Genomic DNA, 18,783 nt, shown 5'->3' on the forward strand with positions numbered 1-18,783 from the left:
AAGCTGACCCCCCTTTGTTGCATGACAGGCCTTCATAGAACTTTTTTTAAAGATTTTATCCATTTATCCATTTATTTGCCAGAGAGAGAAAGAATGCACAAGCAGGGGGAGAAGCAGGCAGAGGGAGAAGCAGGCTCTCCGCTGAGCACTGAGCCTGATGTGGGGCTCGATCCCAGAACCCTGGGATCATGACCCAAGCCGAAGGCAGACACTTAACCAACTGAGCCACCCGGCATCCCAGAACCTTTTTAAAATGTTGCTAAAAATCTCATTTCTCTTCAATTCCATAGTTTGTCAACATACAGCTTCATTATAGTACATTATTTGCATACATTATACGCAAATGTAGCAAATCTAGGGACCATAGGAGTACTTTGTACAAGTTCACCCCAGGTACATTTTTATCTAGGGTACATCACTTATATAAAATTCCAGGCTTGAGTTGTCTGAAATAAAGGAACACATCTGTTTCTACAGATAAGTCTACTCTAACTTTGTTTACCAATTTAAATCTGTGAAGAATACCTGAGTCTGGGGGCGCCTGGGTGGCTCAGTGGGTTAAGCATCTACTTTCAGCTCAGGTCATGATCCCGGGGTCCTGGGATCAAGCCCCACATCAGGTTCCCTGCTCAGTGGGGAGCCTGCTTCTCCCTTTCCCTCTGCAGCTCCCCCTACTTGTGCTCTATCACTCTCTCTCTCTCAAATAAATAAAATCGTTAAAAAAAAAGAATATATGACTCTGTAGTTGTGATAAAATTCCATGAAACTACACACACGCATGCACACACACGCACACTCTGAGTGAATGCAAAAACTGGTGAAAAATAAGGTGCATAGAGTGTACAAATGTCAATTTTCTGATTTTAATAGTGGTATATAATTACATGGGATGTTACCATTGGGAAAATCTAGATGAGAAAGTACATGGAAACTCTCTGTACTCTTCTTATAATTTCTGTAAGTTTATATCTCGAAATTAAAGTTTTTTAAGAAAATTAGTACATAGTCCAGAGAGAACCTAAGACCACACTGACTTTCTTGGTATTCTTAGCACACCATTAATTCACACTGAGCTCTATCTTTGTTGTTATGTTACTTCCATGAATATCTGGTATCTCAGGTCTTCCCATTTGTCCTTATATATTTGAACTTTTGGAAAAATACAAATCGTTGATCTATCTCTTTTAAATTGTCTCATTGGTTTTAAATTCGTTGTTCTGGCCTGTGAAGATCTTGAATCTTGGTTCTGTTATCCAGGAAACTATCTCAACCTTTCTTCTGTCTGAAAATATGAGAATTATGTCTTCTATCTTCATCAAGGCCAAAGGAATCCAGGTTGACATGGACTCATTAATCAGTATTCTTCGTGTACACTCACTGAGTCATCTGTAAAGGCACTTTGATGTATATATCACTCAACTTTTATTTCTTCATTTTGACCACAAAGATATGGCAAACTTTATAAAACATGTGAATGAAATCCTAATAAGGGAGTTTTGTGGCATTTCCCAAATCAACCAATCTGGAAACTCCACTTAGATTTTTAAAACCATGAGCTCAGAGGCCATAAAAGAAAAGAACAATAAATGTGACTATATTTTTTTTTTTAAATCCATGTGACAAAACAAAGAGCCATAAGCAAAGTCAGAGGAAAAAATCACAAACTGGAAAAACATTTGCAACATAGGATGAACAAAGGACAGTTTCTAAGTATCATTCAAATCAATTATAAAGTTAAGCAACATATTAAAAATGGACAAAGGACTTAAGGGGGCATTCATTAAAAAATATGAATGGTGAATAAACTTTTGAAATAATGCTTAAGCTTGTTAATGAACAAATGCAAATCAAAACACAAGAATATGATGGATTTTTCCCCAACTAGATTGGCAATTTTCTTAAAATGCCAAAACCTAATCATGTCAATGATATGGAAAAGTAAGCATTCTCATGTTCTGTGCATGTGACTATAGAAAAATAGACCCATATTGGAGAGTACTTCGCCATATTAAGATGCATGTACATTTTACTGAGAACTTTACCTACAGGGATTTATCTTATGGATACACTTGGAAATATTTACAAAATATGGGTACAACATTGTTTATTGCATCATTGCTTGCAACAGCAAAACAAACATAAATAATACCTATGTTTTAAAATCCATATAGAACAGTATAAAGGGGGCACCTGGGTGGCTCGGTCAGTAAACATGATTTCAGCTCAGGTCATGATCTCAGGGTCCTGGGACTGAGCCAGAGTTGGGCTCCGTGCTCAGTGGGGAGTCTGCTTTCTCTCTCCTCTCTCTCTCTCCCTTTCCCTCTGCCCCTCCCCCTGCTTGCTCTCTCTCTCTCTCTCTCTCAAATAAATAAATCTTTAAAACAAAAAAAAAGAGTAAAAGATATGAAGGAAAGCTATTCAACCATTAAAAATAATGAAGTAACTTTTATGGGTGTGAACATGGAAAGGTCTCTAAAATACACAATTAATTTATTTTTAAAGGCAAAGTGCAGAACAGTGTACTTGAAGAGAGAAAAAACAACCCTTTTACCTGTAAATTTTCTTTCCAGAAGAGTACAGGAAACTTTAAGAAAGCTCTGATGGGCAAGAGAAGGGAGCCCAGTTATCTTGCAGTGGGATTGTAGGCCGTCTTTGCATTCTTCTTTGTATTTTTCTGTATTTAAACATAAGGAATGTTCTTTAATGGCAGAAATAAAACAGCCCAGAGTCTATTTGGTGTCTTTGGACATTAGTGGATCTCTTCTGGCTCTTGATACTCAAATGTTTTCTTTTTTAAGTGTTCATTCCCCAACCACCTAATGAAGCATTCTAGATTTTTGCCAGAGATCAACGCCAAGTTAACCAAACTATAGTTTTCAGGATTCATCTAATTCTGATTTTTAAAAAAAACAGGAAGACTTTTCTTTGCCAAAATACGAGTCTCTACAATTTCTTGGAGTACCATCAGCAGATCTGTAAAGTCAGTAATAAGCTTCAATGTCAATATGCTGGAAGAATGATTCTAAAACTTCTGGGGTCTCAAATCCTTTCCAGAATCTGATGAAAGCTGTGGACTATCTTCCTCCCTTCAAAACATGCGCATTGACAGAAATATTTGCATCTTACACCAAAGGGTTCACCGACCCACTGAAGTCCATCCATGGAGTCCAGATTATGAGATTATGAATTCCCACACATTAGAATCATCTGGAAGACTTGATAAAACACAGATTGCAGGGCCCTGGGTACAGCATGCCAGACTCAGTAGGCCTAGGGTGGACCCATGAATTTCCAAGTCTAAGAAACTCCCAGGGAATTCTGATGCTGCTGGTCTGGGAACCACACTCTGGGAACCACTACTTGAGGATATAATCCATCTGGCCCTGAAGATGTGAATATATTTGAAAAGTAGGGGGGTATCTTCTTACTACTTTCTCACTTCACTTGGCTTTCACTTCTCTTTCATCATATTTGTCCCTCCCTTTACAATGTGCCCACTATTTGCCATGACAGGGCAACACTGGATGGTAGGATGTTACCTGGTCTAACACCTGGCCATCCTCAATTCTTCAGGCTGTGCAAAACACCTCATAAACTATTCTTATTCTCGGCATTTTCTCAAGTTCCATTTTATCGTCCTCATTACCATTCCTGACATTTAACTCCCACACATTCTTTTGTATTTATCTGTGCTGCGTATTCACCTCCATAGTGTATATGTTTTGGGGTGAGGGGGGATGTATTTCCATCAGCACTCCCTAGAGAATCCCCACACGGCCTGTTTTTATCCTTACTGGGATAGGTGTTTTAACTTGAACAATTGCCCTTCTAGAATCTCAAGGCCTTGGGCTTATTTTTGCCTTTCCTCTTGGACCCTCCTTTTCAAAAAGCTAGAGTACGTGCACACCTTGGCAGTTGCAGGCTTCACAATGATGTTTTTCCTGTTTCCTGCTGTCTTTTCCTGCTGTCTCCTAATGAACCTCCCTCTCTTTGGTGAAAAATTCAGTCAGTCCAGCAGTTCCTTCACTGCCTTCTTTCTCTCCTCAGAGATGACACTGTCCTTAATGAGGACCAGTCAAGAACTGGTTGTGGCAAATTAGGGGGAAACGTCTGACGAACATGAATTCCTCATCATGCCTCTGTGTCCCCGGATGGCTTTCCGATCTGCTTTAGGAAAGCATCACCGTATCCTCTGGTGCCCACTTACTCATGCCCTCTATAAAATGCTCCAAAGAATACCTCAGAGTGAGGCCAGGCTCTCCTATATTTAAGCAGAGAGGAAGTTGGAAGGAAAAGTGTCAGTCAGCTGGAAGGGTATGTGGACGTAAAACATCCACGGAGTGGTTCTGAGCCTGTGAGGTCAGTCAGTCTACCTACATAACCACGGGCCCTGTCCTCAACCCGGCGCGCAGAGTTTCCAACTTCTACATAACAAGTGACCACAAACAGGGGCCTCCAACCACACAAATTAATTATCTTATAATTCTAGAGGTCAGACATTTAAATCAAAGTGTTAGCAGGGCTGCATTCTTTCTGGAGGCTTCAGGACGAATCCTCTTCCCTACCATTTCCTGCTTCTAGAGGCCTCCCACATTTGCAGGCTCATGGCCCCTTCCTGTGATCGCTTTGACGCTGCCTCCATCATGACATGTCCGACTCTGCCTCTGAGCCCTGCTTCCCTCTTCTAAGATGAGACGGGGCACATTCAGGATGGTACGGCTATGGCTGTAGACCTCCTCTAAGGACCCTGATGACTACACTAGGCCCATATGGAAAAATCCAAGCTAATCTCCCTAAAGATCCTTAATTACATCCGCAAAGTCTCTTTTGCCATCTAAATTAACATATTCACTGGGCCAGGGATTAGGACATTAGGACGTGGACACCTTTGAAGTACCATTATTCAGCCTACCACAAGGCCCCAAAGATAAATGCAGATGTGAATTCAAATGTAATGAATTTTGGCTTCCCCACAGTTTTTAAGTCATTGCAAGAAGGTTGCCTGAGAGGTCCAAATTCTGCATAATATCATTATTATTATTATTATTATTATTATTATCATCATTATTGGCGGTTTTTATTAAAAGAGAAAAGCCATCCATACCAGAGGGGAGAAATATAAGAGCTAATATCTGCTCCCCCCACAAAAAAGAAACAAATGGATTAAATTTCACTCCCTCATCACCACTATCCTAAGCTCCTATTGATGAGCAATCTCTGTTTAATTTAAACTGAGAGCCCACTGGGGAAACAAAAGTGGGGGGAGGGGAGAGATAATTCTGTTCTCCAACAATACTCGCTGCTCTCAATGGTGCACCGCTGACATTAAAAATAATAATGATAATAGTAATTATTCTTGCCTGCCATGTTCAGTACAGGTCACACCATCACCCAGAATGAAGTAATAAGCAGACACAACCCCATACTGGAATATGAAATCATCAGAAAAGCTGCTCGGAGCCAAAAGAATAAAATAAAATGTGATCTCCCGTTGGGTTGTTCCAGGCTGCAGAGCCCTAACAGCCCTGCCAACAATGGCTGCTGTTGGCCATGGCTGGGAAGGGGGGTGAAGAGGGGCAGCTATTAAGTCCCCACCCCATACCTCTCACAGCGGGCACCATGAATAGATGTTAAGTGGTATGTCACGGGAGCACCTAGGGAATCCCTATCTCCCCAAGCAGTCTGAACAGCGCTGCCAAATGATGGTGAAAAGCTCTGCCCACCCTCCCCAGGACAACCACTAGCTTCCAAGCAGCAGGATTTAATTCAATAGCTCCCAGGATGGCTTCGGAAAGTGATTCCTCTAAGAATGGACCATTGTTGGCAGTACATGAGGTGGCCTTGGCTTTGCATGCCAGCTCCCGTTACGATGTGAAAAGAAAGCACGTATTCAGAGCAGCAGAGGGGTCAGTAACGTGAAACTGAATGGCCTATGCCAAGAATAATAGCGAGGTCAGAGCTAGCACAGTGAGCTTCCTGCTGGGGGAGCATCTAAAAAGATCTCTTCAGCACAGGTCAGAGGCAGTAGACCTGTTAAGGATACTCCTATCCTTACTTCCTTGGTATTCCCGCAGCAAAAGAGAAAGAGCCCTCCAGAAAAGCAAGACGGCACAGCAGTCAAAAAGATGTGCCCTGCTGCCAGATGCCCAGAGTTCAAATCCCTGTTCTTGGTGTCTAAGCTTGAGGGTGAGACTTTGCATCTGTCTCAGTAGTTAGAAATCCCGAGTCCACCCTTCAGTGTAAGGTATCTTAGAAGGCATCTTAAAAGCCTTGTGAGGATGGGCAGAATATTTGATCGGTCTATAAGTCAGTGATGATGTTGTGAGTTCTACGTGAGATCATGTGCCCAGCATACTTAGTAACATGATGTGGTAAGTCCTCAATAGGCAATAGAAATCTTTTATCTCTATTATGGTTCTGATCACCTCATCTTCTAATTTTATGACATGTTTCTACTTTGCCCACTAATGTTCTTTTGAATAAAATGTGAATTCCTCCAGTTCCCAGAGTTTCATTTTATTAATGGCTACATCCCCCAGTACCTAGCACAGTAGAAGGCCCTCAACTGGCAAGAAACAGATACTTTGGTGAATCAATGAGTGGTCAAAATAACTGGGAATGATGAGCCTGAAAAAGAGAAAACAGGCTGGAAATAAGGATCTATTTCACAAATCAAAAAGGAAGGGCTCTTATTTGGAAGGGGAGAGCCAGCTAATTCTGGGATGTCCAGAGAGAAAACCAAGATTGGAGATGGAAAGTTACAAGGAAATTAACGTGGGATCCATATAAGGAAGAATTTTCTTAGACTTGGACAGGTGGAGAGAGGGAGAGGCAGCCGCCCAAGGAAGAGGGATGGGGCTCTGCTTTGAATACCACTCATCAGGGCTAAGAGTCCTGCTTCCTGAGGCTGGCTGGGTGAAATAGATGCTATCCAAAGCTGAGACTTAATGAGTGTATAACAGAGGAGTAGTAGAAAGGCGACATTTGTCTTCACTGTTGAGGAGTGAACACACACACATAGAGAGAAGAGAAGCTCTTCTAGGTTTCCTCTCTATTTCACTGCAAAGATTAAAAAAAAAAATAGATGTTCCCATGTGGGAAATGAGCAATAAAGTCAGAAGAAAGAAAAAGTGAAAGAAAAAGAAGTGAAAGAAAAAGAACACGCGCTCTACCTTTTCCCTCCTAAATTCCAAACTAACACAGAGAGAGAGAGAGAGAGAGAGAGAGAGAGAGAGAGAGAGAGAGAGAGAGAGAAGAGAAGCTCTTCTAGGTTTCCTCTCTCTTTCGCTGCAAAGATTTTTTTAAAAAATGATGTTCCCATGTGGGAAATGAGCAATAAAGTCCGAGATGGGCCAGCATGGGGGAGAACAGCATGGCTGTGCCAAAGCCTTAGAAAGAAATACTCTCCAAGGAGACGAGGCCTTGGGAAAGCATTGCCCTCTGTATCTGCCAAGGCCAGCCTCCCGTCTGCCAAGGCAGCACCACTCCCACCGGCTGGGGCTGTCCCAGGAGCCAGAGAAAGCCAGCCACGAAGGAAGGACATTTGCCCAGACAGATAAGTGATAGCTGGAGGAATTCTGGCCGCCGTCATCCCGACACGAGCCTCGCTGGCTCCAGGGGCCGTGCTCAGTGTGACCAGCCAGCAGGGCTGCCCTCCCAGCCCAGGAGGCACCAGCGAGGACTTCAGAGGCCAACCTCCAGCGGGAGTTTCCACCGGCTGTTCGCACGCCCCTGTTTTCACACACCAGCTCTGAACTCTCCAACCTCAGAGCAGGCAGCTTTCTAGGCTGCCCATGGGTGCTAATTATAGCCAGGCCCCTGTCACTGCACTTCCTTTCTCATGGGCCAAGAGCAGAGCGGGGCTGTGTTGTCACACCTGTGCTGGTTACAGCGGTTTCCTATGACTCGTGGTGCCCTTGACTGTTAGTTAAAGGGCAAAGCCACAGGTTGGCTGGGCTGCCTCTGACACAAGTTCTCCCCTCTTCCTCCCTGCCTCCTCTTCCTTTCTGCTATCGCTCCCGGCCCCCACACTCTTTGACCTCCTTCTCCTTTCCACTCCTCCCCTCTCTAGAAGTTTCTGTCTCCTTTCCCTTTTCCTCTGGCCGAGCAGCATCAGAACTCCTGTGGTATTTGGACATCTTGACCTCTACCTGCAGGATCACATTTCTGTTTCAAGAAAATGCTTATGCACCTGGTCTATTCACCTCCATACCGTGTGTGTGGTAGGCCCAAAACTCTATGGTCCTCAGTCATTTTTACTCTCATGTCCAGAATCTCTCAAAATGGATATTGCTCATGTTTTCCATCCTTCCAGAAGAGCCTCTCAAAATACAACAGGACACCTGTTGGCTGGAGCCCTCACTCTCTCCTTCAAAGGGCTTTGCTGCAGTAGTCACGCCCTCTCCCTCATGGGTCATCAATCTCTCCCTCTTCTTGATTCTTCCTCTCAACCCACAAACATGCTCTAGGGTTCCCCCTTGAAAGGAGCAAAGTGTCCTGTACCCCACATCCTCCTCGACCTATCAGCCCATGCCGCTGCCACACTTCCCAGAAAACATCTTAAGAGAGCCATCTCCAGGGTCTCCATTCCCTCACCTCCCGTTAGCCCATCCACCTATTACCTTGGTATTTTCACCCCTCCCCTTGGTTGCAACTGCCTTTGCCAAATCACAGATGACCTCCAAGATGCCAGTTTCAATGTCCCTTCTCTGTCCTCATCTTGCTCAGTTCTCTCAACAGCTGTTGATATGGATGGACACTCCTCCTCCCAGAAACTCTTTTGTCCCTTAAATTCTGCGAGCCCACATGCTGGGCCACTTCCCTACCCAAGCTCTAAACGAAGGAGCCTCTCATAGCTCATTCCCAAGGCTTCTCCTCTTCTGTCCCTTTTAAAAGGATCTCATCTATTCTCACGGCTTTAAGTAACTTCTATGCCACATTTTCAACAGATATAGCTTCAATCTCTCTACTGAGCCCCGAGTCAATATCCAATAGGCACCTCGAAAGTATCCTCGCTAAATCATGATTGTCAAAATTCCCTTCCAAATCTCTTCAGAACTGTCTACTGTCTCAGGAAACAGCAGCTCCACTCAGCCAGTGACTTGAGGCATAAACCTAACCCCCCTTTTTTCCTCCCCCCACCCCCCAGTATCCAACCCATCATCAAGTCCTTTTTGCTCAGCCTCCAAAATACAGTCCAGATCGCTTTACCAGCCTCACTGCCTCCCCTCTAGATTAAGTTGCCTTCCTCTCCATAAAGACAAGTGTGATACACATTCTCTGTGCTTCCTTATTCCATCTTGCCAGCCTCTAAGTCATTCTTTACCTACAAAAAGGAGGAATCCTTGTAACACATTTGTCTAAGCATGTTACTCCTGTTTGTGGCTTCCCATTGTTCCTAGAACAGGACCCGACACATAGTAAGAGCTCAGTAAATAGTTGTGGAATGAATGAATAAATGAATACTCAGCCAGGTTCGCATGATCAAAGCACAAGAATGGATGATTTTAGGTTGCCAAAGAAAGCTGCTTTTGTTGTTCTTTGTACATTGTTCAGGTTTGATGATTATTTGATGGATAAATAACACCTACCATTTATTAAATGTATCCAGTACTAAACTGCAAGTTGGGTTTATCCTTCTCCCTTATTTATAGGACAACACAGCTAGTGAGTACCAGAGTTGGGATGGAAGCACAGGACTGCCAGATTCCAAGTTTCACATTCTCTCTACTCAGTTCAGTCACTCAATCAACAAACATTTATGGAGAACCAATTATACCAGGCACTCTGCAAGGCACTGGGGAATGAGAGAAATAGGGTTCTTATCTTCAGGCAGTTTATATTCTGAGGACCATCCTCTCCCCAAAAGGAAATGGATAAATGAATGAACAAAAGAACTAAGTCAACATTTTTAAATGGTCTACTATATATATGGACCACATCTTCTTTATCTGTTCATCTGTTGAAAGGCATCTCAGCTCCTTCTATGGAATATTACTCAGCCTTCAGAAAGGATGATTACCCAACATTTGCATCAACATGGATGGAACTGGAGGAGATTATGCTAAGTGAAATAAGTCAAGCAGAGAAAGACAATTATCATATGGTTTCACTTATTTGTGGAACATAAGGAATAGCAGAGAGGACATTAGGAGAAGGAAGGGAAAAATGAAGGGGGGGCGGGGAACAGACGGGTAGATGAACCATGAGAGACTATGGACTCCAGGAAACAAACTGAGAGTTTTAGAGGGGAGGGGGTGGGGGAGATGAGCTAGCCCGGTGATAGGTATTAAGGAGGGCACGTATTGCATGGAGCACTGAGTGTTATATGCAAACAATGAATCATGGAACTTTACATCAAAAACTAATGATGTACTGTATGGTGACTAACATAACATAACATAACATAACATAACATAACATAACATAAATAAATAAATAAATAAATAAATAAATAAATAAATAAATAAATAAATATCCTACTATACATCAAGTGCCATGGAAGGCATCGGATATGACAATTATACTAGGGAGTCCCTGGCCTAAGAGGCTGTACTAACCAACCACTTAAAAAGCTCCCCTTGACCTACCCATTTCTGACTAATCATATGATCTGCTCCCCCACTTCATCCATCGCACCTTCAAATTATTCCTAATGCCAATATATTCAATCATTAAGTTGTTCACATGAAGCGTCTAGACATCGAAATATGTGTCATCTCAGCCCAAGTTGACATTAATTACCTTGGCTCGTAATCAGAGCTTATCTTAAACCCTAAAGTGGTCTGGAGCAACCAGAATGTGCTTATATATCCAGAGGAGACTTCAAGGATGGCATTTGATCTGGTCCTTCATGAATGGATCGGATTCAAACACAAGGTGTGGTAACATTATTCCAGGTAACAGGAAGTATGAACCACGACCTTTTTTGACCGATAAGATGAGGACGAACAATGCAGGAAAGGTTATAAGGAGTATATAAGATGTTGGACCTAAGGCACTTTCTAATCTATAAATCTCTGTATCAGTCGGATGGATTACTGTCATTGCCTAAACTACACCCTAAAAATCACCCCTCTGCATTAAGGCTTTATTTCTTCAATGACCCACATCCTCCTACCCCCAAATCAATTATATTAGGAAGAAGAGTGTTTAAACTGCTCGCTCCCAACTGCATGTTTCCTGAAGGAGTTACCTTTTTTGTTTTGGAGGTTTTTTTTAATTGAAGAAAAATGCACGTAACATAAAATTGACTCTTTTAAAGTGGACAATTCAGCAGCACTTAGTACATTCGCAATGTTCTGCAACTACCACCTTTATCTAGTTCCAAAATATTTGTATCACTTCAAAATAAAACTCCATGCACATTAAGCAGCTACTCTCCATTTACCACTCCTCTGATCCTTGGTATCCACCAATCTACTTGCTGTCTCTACAGATCTACCTATTCTGGACATTTCATATAAATGGAATCATATGATATGTGACCTTCTGGATCTGGCTTCTTTCCCTTAGCATATTGTTTTCAAGGTTCCTCCAGGTAGCGTCTATCGGTACTTCACTCCTGTTTATGGCTGAATAACGTTCCATTGTATGGCTCTGCCAAATTTGTTTAACCATGGGTCATCCGTCGATAGACATTTGGGTTGTTCTACCTTCTAACCATTGTTACTGGTGCCGCTATAAGCATTTATGTGCAAGTATCTGTTTGAATCCCTGTTTTCAACTCTTTAGGGTATATTCCTAAGAGTGGGATTGCTGAGCCATATGGGAACTCTATGTTTAACTTTTTGAGGACTGAAGGCATTTACTTACCCTCTAGTAGGGGGAATATGGGGCCGAGGATCAGGTTGCTGTGATGGACAAGGGAAAGCCATAAGCCACAGAGCCCTAGAAAGAATGGAAGGTGGTGTTGTCCTGAGTGGATTCCCAAGGTGTAGAGAAAAGAGGGGAAGGATCCTGAAGGCCCCTAAGGAGAGAGAACCAAAGCAAAGTGTGCATGCAAAGCATATGGGAGAGGTTCCACAAAAACACAGATGAATGAAAGCCTGATGGGTAGGAATCAGCGAGCAAGATACACCCTAGCTTTCCCGAGAACTTTCCTAGAGCTGTGGTGAGCTTTCAAGTTGGGGACTCTAATCCTCTTAGCTCAGAGCTACCTCAGCTGCTGAGACCCAACGGCCTGGCACTAAATGGTTTCATGTATTTGCAACCTCATACCATTAACTCTCATATAGCCATTAAATCGGTCATGTAGGTTTGTCTTCCCAACTCCTTCCTGATTTCTTAAAGAGCTGGCACCCTGACTACTTATTGTCCGTTTTTAAATATGGAATGCTTCACAGATTTGTGTGTCATGCTCGTGCAGGAGTTATGCTAATCTTCTATCATTCCAATTTTAGTATATGTGCTGCCGAAACGAGCAATATTTCTTTATTTATTTACTTATCTCATACTATCTAATACAGTGCCTCAGCAGGTCATGATTAAACACAAGTTGCTTGCTCACCTGACTTTTAAAAACCTGTAATGAGTATCTGTTTAATACAGAAGCTACAAAGTACGGCTAAATTCAGTTTTCTGCCTCTGACCTGTGCAACTTGCTCTCGATAGTTCTGCTAAAAGCTGCAAGATCGCTCCTTATAAGCCTCTGTCAAGCACCTTCATTCTTAACGTGGGCATTCTGCTGTCACTGCTTATCCTCATGTCGTCAGAGAGAGGACGGAGAGGACAACTGAGATAGGTGGCCAACTTCAGTTCTCTCTTATTTCACGTGCATGGGATAGCACAACTTCTGCCTCCATCTTCCACTTATGGGGAGGGGCTGAAAGAGACAGATTTAAGCTTGAAGTTCTTGTCCCATGTCCAAGTAATCATATGCTACCAACTTTTTATCATCCCATGTAAAGGACTAGATCTATCAACTGTTATTGATGAGGTAGACAGGTTAAACAGGCCTGCACACTCCAAGATTAAAAGCTGAGGACAAATGAGACTTAGAGCAGTCATTTCCTCAGAAAGTGGCACAAGCTAAAAATATGAAAAAAAAAAAAATCAAGGAGAGTTGAAGACTACATCAACGATCCATCCACCATGAGTTATTATGAGTCCCATTTAGTAGTTACATATGGGGTCACTCCCAAACTTTGAATCTAACATCCTGGAGGCCAACCACTTTTTCCCATAATGCTTCACTCTGAGTACCCACGGGACAGAAATCTGAACTGAGGTAAAACATAGAAGGTAATCTTGGATTTGTCCAGGACAGAATTTCATCCATCTCAAACTCATGCCTTTGTACCTTTGGAGAGTGCTGGAGCTTGGCCATCTGTGCCTCCGCAAGAGTGACAATTGCTGGGGAGCGGAATGAAAGACTGTTCTTGTGACAGCGCATGCGTGCATGTGCGCATGTGTGCGTGTGCGTGTGTGTGTGTGTGCGCGCGCGCGCGCAGAGTAGGCAGGGAAGCGCATCTCATTTACTGCTGCTGGGAGTGAACACCAATAAGCCTCCAAAGAAGGGAATTTGACAAAATTTACCGAATGCACACACCCTTTGATGCAGTGATTCCATCTTAGGAACTGATCCTACATGCATGCTCTCACATGCTTGAAATGATGTATGTATTACAAAGTTGTTCACTGCAGTAATGTTTGTAAAAGTAAACAAAATCAAAAACAAAAACAACAAAACAAAACAAAAAGGAAATACCCTAAATGTCCTTCAGTCATAGACTGAAGGTTTAGACACCATCCGCACCAGCACTGCTGGCCAGAGTCCAAACTCCTCCGCCCAGCACCGGAGCTTCTGAGGGTCTCCCAGCCCAACCTCCCAGCCTCGGCCCCCAACTCTCCTGCAGGAACCCCACCCTCCATGCGAACCTTGAGCTCCTGGCAGACAGAGACCCTGCCTGAGGCAGCTCCACGAGCACCTGAGTGACACAGAGGCCACCACATGGATTGGTCCATAATCACCTGCGGGTGAATAGGTGACTGAATCATCAGTCCTTTAAACGCCTTAAGTGCTCCAAGTCCTTTCTCTATGCTGCTCCCACTACCTAGAGTACCTCCCCTCCTCTGGTGAAACCCCACTCATCGCTTAAGCCCCCGTTTAGAGACCCTTGCCCAAGCCAACACTCTTCTGTCTCATTCCTATTCCCAGAGCTCTTCACCCAGTTTCCATCCCCAGGCTGCTCCTTTATATTCTCATCAATGTATATATTTGCAACCCTATCAAAATATAAAAGCCTTGAAAGCAAAGACTACTTCATTTTTGTCTCTCCAAATCCTGTCATGGTTTTTGACATGTGTTTGGTTCTCAGTAGATATTTGTTGCTGAATACATTGTGAGGAAAAGAAGGAACTTGGAGAATCTCCACTCCTCACCTCCTATTAACTCAGAAATGTAAACTAGCATTTCAACTAAATTAATTGCTACCTTCTAAATCCGGAGACCCCGGCCTTTGGGACTAAGATAAAGAAGCAAAACAATTTTAATAGAGAGGACAATGCATGGAATCACTTCATCGTTTCCAAAATCCACTTATTTTTTGAGATGGACCAGAATTCGGAGCATTTTTCTGATCAGCAGAGCTTCCCACAGTTCTTTATTGAAACAGGACTTTGAGCTCCATAGCTAGTGAATCCCCCATAAGGAAACTTACCAAGTAAAAACATCCATGCAAATAAAAAGTCAGCCCCATGTGGGGAAAGCCTGAAGGTGGGGCAGCTGCCCCAGGTTGATGTAACAACAGTGACTAAACAATGAGCTATTCTGCCCTCTCCTTGTCGGTGAGGAAAGTCCTCAAAGAGGCAGACGCTGATGACCAGAAGCCCCGCGCTGTGCAGAAACCCAGACGCTGGAGCAATTTTCAGCAGCAGTTGAGAGCCTAGCCGGGGGACACCATGCACCTGCTCTGTGAGGGGCAGACCTGCCCGACTAGCTTGCGGCGGCAATTTAATTGTTTTATTTATGAAGAGCCCTTAGGAATGTACTTCCTAAATCACTGCTAGCTACTCCAAGGCTGCAGTTTTAATGTTATCACTGCCCACTCAGCCGGGGAGACGGGGAGACTCCCCCATAACTCACAAAGCTCCCAGTCCCCAGAGATTCATCACACTTTGATTTACGGCACCCCACTCCAGGAGGGAACAAAGGGGCTAGTCCAATGGGCTCATTGCTCATTCACTCATTCTCTCGTTCACTCATGGCACGTATATTTATTGAGTGCCCACCATTGCCAAGCACCAGCATTATGGGACAAACAAAAATGACAAAGGTACAATTCCTGACTTCAAGCAGCTCTTGTGGTCCAGTCAGGAGGATAAAACATGTATACAATTAACCCACATGGGTGGCAGCTCTACAGACTACAAATGCTTTGCATGGTTTAAAACGTGCTAAGGGAGATTAGAGGATGAAGGATTCTCTTCTCGCTGGGTCCATCTATAGAAGTGTTGGGAAAGAGATGGCACTTGGACAAAGCTATACAGAAAACCTGCACAGCATCCTAGAAGTTTCTGGGGTCAAGAAAATCACTCCAGGAAGCATAGGGATATAATGAAAAGGCTGCCAGATTAGGATGAAAGGGATCTGGGATCTTGTCGTGTAGTTGCCACTTGTGAATATGCGATCTCAAGCAATGACCTTCGGCCATTGCTTTCCTCATCTAGAAAAAGGAGGGTGAGCCAGATCCTCTCTAGAGCCCACTGAGAGCTACACTCCACACGATCTCTCCGGCTCCCAGATTCAGAGGCGAGGGGTCAGAAAGAGAGATAGGCAAGTGGTTAGCCAACTCCCAACTGGGTGCTTCTGTGCAGGGATGTCACGATGGAGAAGCCACAATTTCAGAGTGTGTCTGTTGCCACACACACATGGAGGCACGCCCGTCAGGTATCATATGATACAACAGGTGTGTATGAGGGGAGCAGGAAAGAAAAAGATCGGCTCGGTTAAGGAGATTTTTAATAATTTCTCAGGCTGGACATCTCTGAAAAGGGTGATGTCTCAACTCTACCACTGCAGGAGCAGGAAGGATGGAGATTTGAGAGAGAGTTGAATTTTGCCTTTTCCACTTGTCCTCAACTGACACGGCTGTGTGAGGACAGTAAAGGAGGTGGGCTGGGTGAACCGCATCTGGGCTCCAAGAGCGCTAGGGGAGAAGCACCATCGACAAAGCACAGCCCACAGAGGAGATGGCAGGACAGGGCAAAAGGGTGAGAAGGGGGTGAGAAGAAAATAGGAGCTAAGCCCCAGAGTAGAGGCAGCCCTGAAAGGACTTCCTCCGAGGAAAAAGTCCTCTAGTAATGACCCTCATGCCCATTTAAGAGCAGGATGCCCAAAATGCAAGAAACTGGCAGCCACCTCTCTCCCCCTCCCTCCTTCTCCATCCCTCCCTTTCTCTGTCCCCCTCCCTCTCTCTTCCCCTCCCTCTCTCCCTCTCCCTTCCTCTCTCCAACAGCAGGATATTATTTCCCAGTCTCCACCTAATACACAAGCAACTTTACGACAATATGCCAAGGGTCTTGCACAAAAAACGCTCCACCTGCTCACCTGCCTGAGTTTCCTTCCGGACCACGCATCTGTGAGAGCCAGGCAATGGGCCATTATTGCCAATCCCATTCCCAGACGCTTTGGGAAGGAGGCAGCCATAAGTCCTAATGTGCATGAGTTCAGCTAAGAACACCAGTCACAGACAGATGGAATTCACGGTTCTGAGAAAGCTCCAGGCCACGGGCAGCAGTGTGTCTAACCACAGGGTCTGAGCTTTACTGGAGGTAGGCAAACATTAATTTGATGAGGAAGATAACCTGTCTGCCAATTTTAGAAGAAACAACCCAAATGGAAAGTACCTGATTAAGGGAGACAAGGAAAAGGAGGAGAAGAAAGGGGCCAGCAAGCAAATTTGTTTTTCTTGGTACCAAGTGTCAACGCTGTTTACCTAAAGTAGGTCTCTCTCTCTTTTTTTTTTTTTTTAAAACATATTTATTCATATTCAGGAGTATCTATTGCTCACTTAGCTTCAGATTTCGGTTGCAATCCCACATCGCTCAGCCCCCACTGAGGGCACCTTTGACCAGCCATTGGATGAAGCCTTCAGTCTCTGTGAGGCTGCCCGTACAGTAGACACTCTTCATTTTTAATGCACTTAAATCTCAGTTGGCATGCAATTTTACCTTCTGCTTCTCTCCCCTGAACATGACATCATACTATTCTTCCATAATGGTCTTAGTAATCACCTTCTTAATAATGCCATAGGCATCCATCAAGTGGATGCACTATATTTACCCAACTGTTCCCTTTGATGAAACATTTAGATGGCTTGCTCTTTTTTTATTAAAAATAACACAATACTGCACTGTGGAGTATCGGACCTAAATAAGGAATAAAAACTGCTTGCATCCGGCAGGAGAAAAAGTCTCCTGGTCCCTCCCACCTGACCATGAACGCCTCTCTTGCAGGAGAACTAACCCCTGCTAAGTGACATGAGAAGAACCCTCCAAAATTTCCATTATCGAGTTTACTAACTAAAAATGATATGAATGGAGGCCCCTCTTTTCCTTATCTGTCAACTTTTCTTTAAAGTGCTTTTAGAACCAAAAGCCTTTTGAGGGAATGGGATGTGGCTGTGTTTCTTAACGTTTTCATCTCAACTGTGACATAACAAGCAATATTCAGAATGCCAGCTATTGCTCATTGCATGTATACATTTTTCTTTTTAAAGACAGTCATGAAAAGGTGAGAAAACTTATTAAAACTTAAAATTGGCAACAGTGTGATCCTGAACTCTCAAAAGTAGCAAAGCAAATGGAACTGTGGGCTGTAGACAGTGCGGGGAGGCAATCAAGAAATGCCAAGCAAAATAGCAAGATCTCGATAAAAAGGGGCTCGCAGGAAACACAGATTCAAAGATGGCATTACAGTGGCCAGGGAAGCTCCAGAGTTTCTATCTTAACAGACGAACCTGGGAAACACAGATTTAACTGCACATAGGCAGATAAATGAGAAAGCTTTTGCAGTGAACTACAGGCAGCTTCCAAAGGCTTTGAGCTTCTCACACTGAACCTCTCACAGAAGAAAACCCAAACTCCTGAGCAGCGCAAGCATGAAGAGAGTATCACTCTTCCGCCTCACCCTGCTTTTTGTCCAACTCCCACCACTCCTGGCTCTCTCCCAGTCCTGGCCCCCACACTTCTGCTTACCTGGTTTCCTCCACCGCAATGGCTCTGCCCCCTCCGCCCTAGCGTCTGATCAGAATCCCGCATCCCCCCCTTACAACCTGCAAGCCCAATTCTAAAATCACCCTCAGCTGAACTGTTCCCAGGCCCTCTCAGCTGGAAGCAATCTCTCTGGGCCCTGCACAACACTGTTGCCCTCTCCCGCCGGCCCCCGCCCTGTTCAGCCCTGGCCTCTCTCACCGCATTGTGTCCTGTCAGCTCTGTCCTGTTCTGTAGCATGAGACCCAGGGCCAGCCTGTGGTAGTCTCTCCATGAGTGTTGGCTCAGTTTTCCTAAATCATACCTAGGACCAACAAAATGACTATCTTATTAACTGTGGCCAGGGATGAAGAACTTTCATCGGCTAAGAGAAAGGAGAGGTATGGTCAAGGAGGATGGAGACGAGGTGGGAGCACGGCCTCAGGACATAGGGACTCTGGGGGAAATTACTGCAGAGGAGTCACCACTCCATCAAGGAAAAGGAGACTGGGAGTTAGACCAGCCACCTTAGCTCTCGCTCTCCTTCTCCCGGCGTTCCCTCCACCTCCTGAGCCAGAGAACGGAAAACTG

At 44.1% G+C, this 18,783-nt stretch overlaps 1 protein-coding gene and 1 non-coding gene across 2 annotated transcripts in view; both read right to left on the bottom strand.

The window, feature by feature from the left end:
• Positions 1-18,783, bottom strand: part of LOC123787399 (uncharacterized) — a 258,659-nt gene that overhangs the window by 57,858 nt on the left and 182,018 nt on the right. Inside the window, exon 8 of the mRNA XM_087869794.1 lies at positions 2,552-2,674. Coding sequence (XP_087725920.1) covers positions 2,552-2,674 — 123 coding nt within the window. The remainder of the gene's footprint in view (positions 1-2,551; positions 2,675-18,783) is intronic.
• Positions 12,323-12,425, bottom strand: LOC123787582 (U6 spliceosomal RNA). The gene has a single exon (XR_006778282.1). It is a non-coding gene; the product is annotated as a U6 spliceosomal RNA (small nuclear RNA).

Source organism: Ursus americanus, chromosome 19, assembly GCF_024610735.1.
Source record: "Ursus americanus isolate L20-20 chromosome 19, mUrsAme1.1.p, whole genome shotgun sequence".
In the NCBI taxonomy this organism is placed as follows: Eukaryota; Metazoa; Chordata; class Mammalia; order Carnivora; family Ursidae; genus Ursus; species Ursus americanus.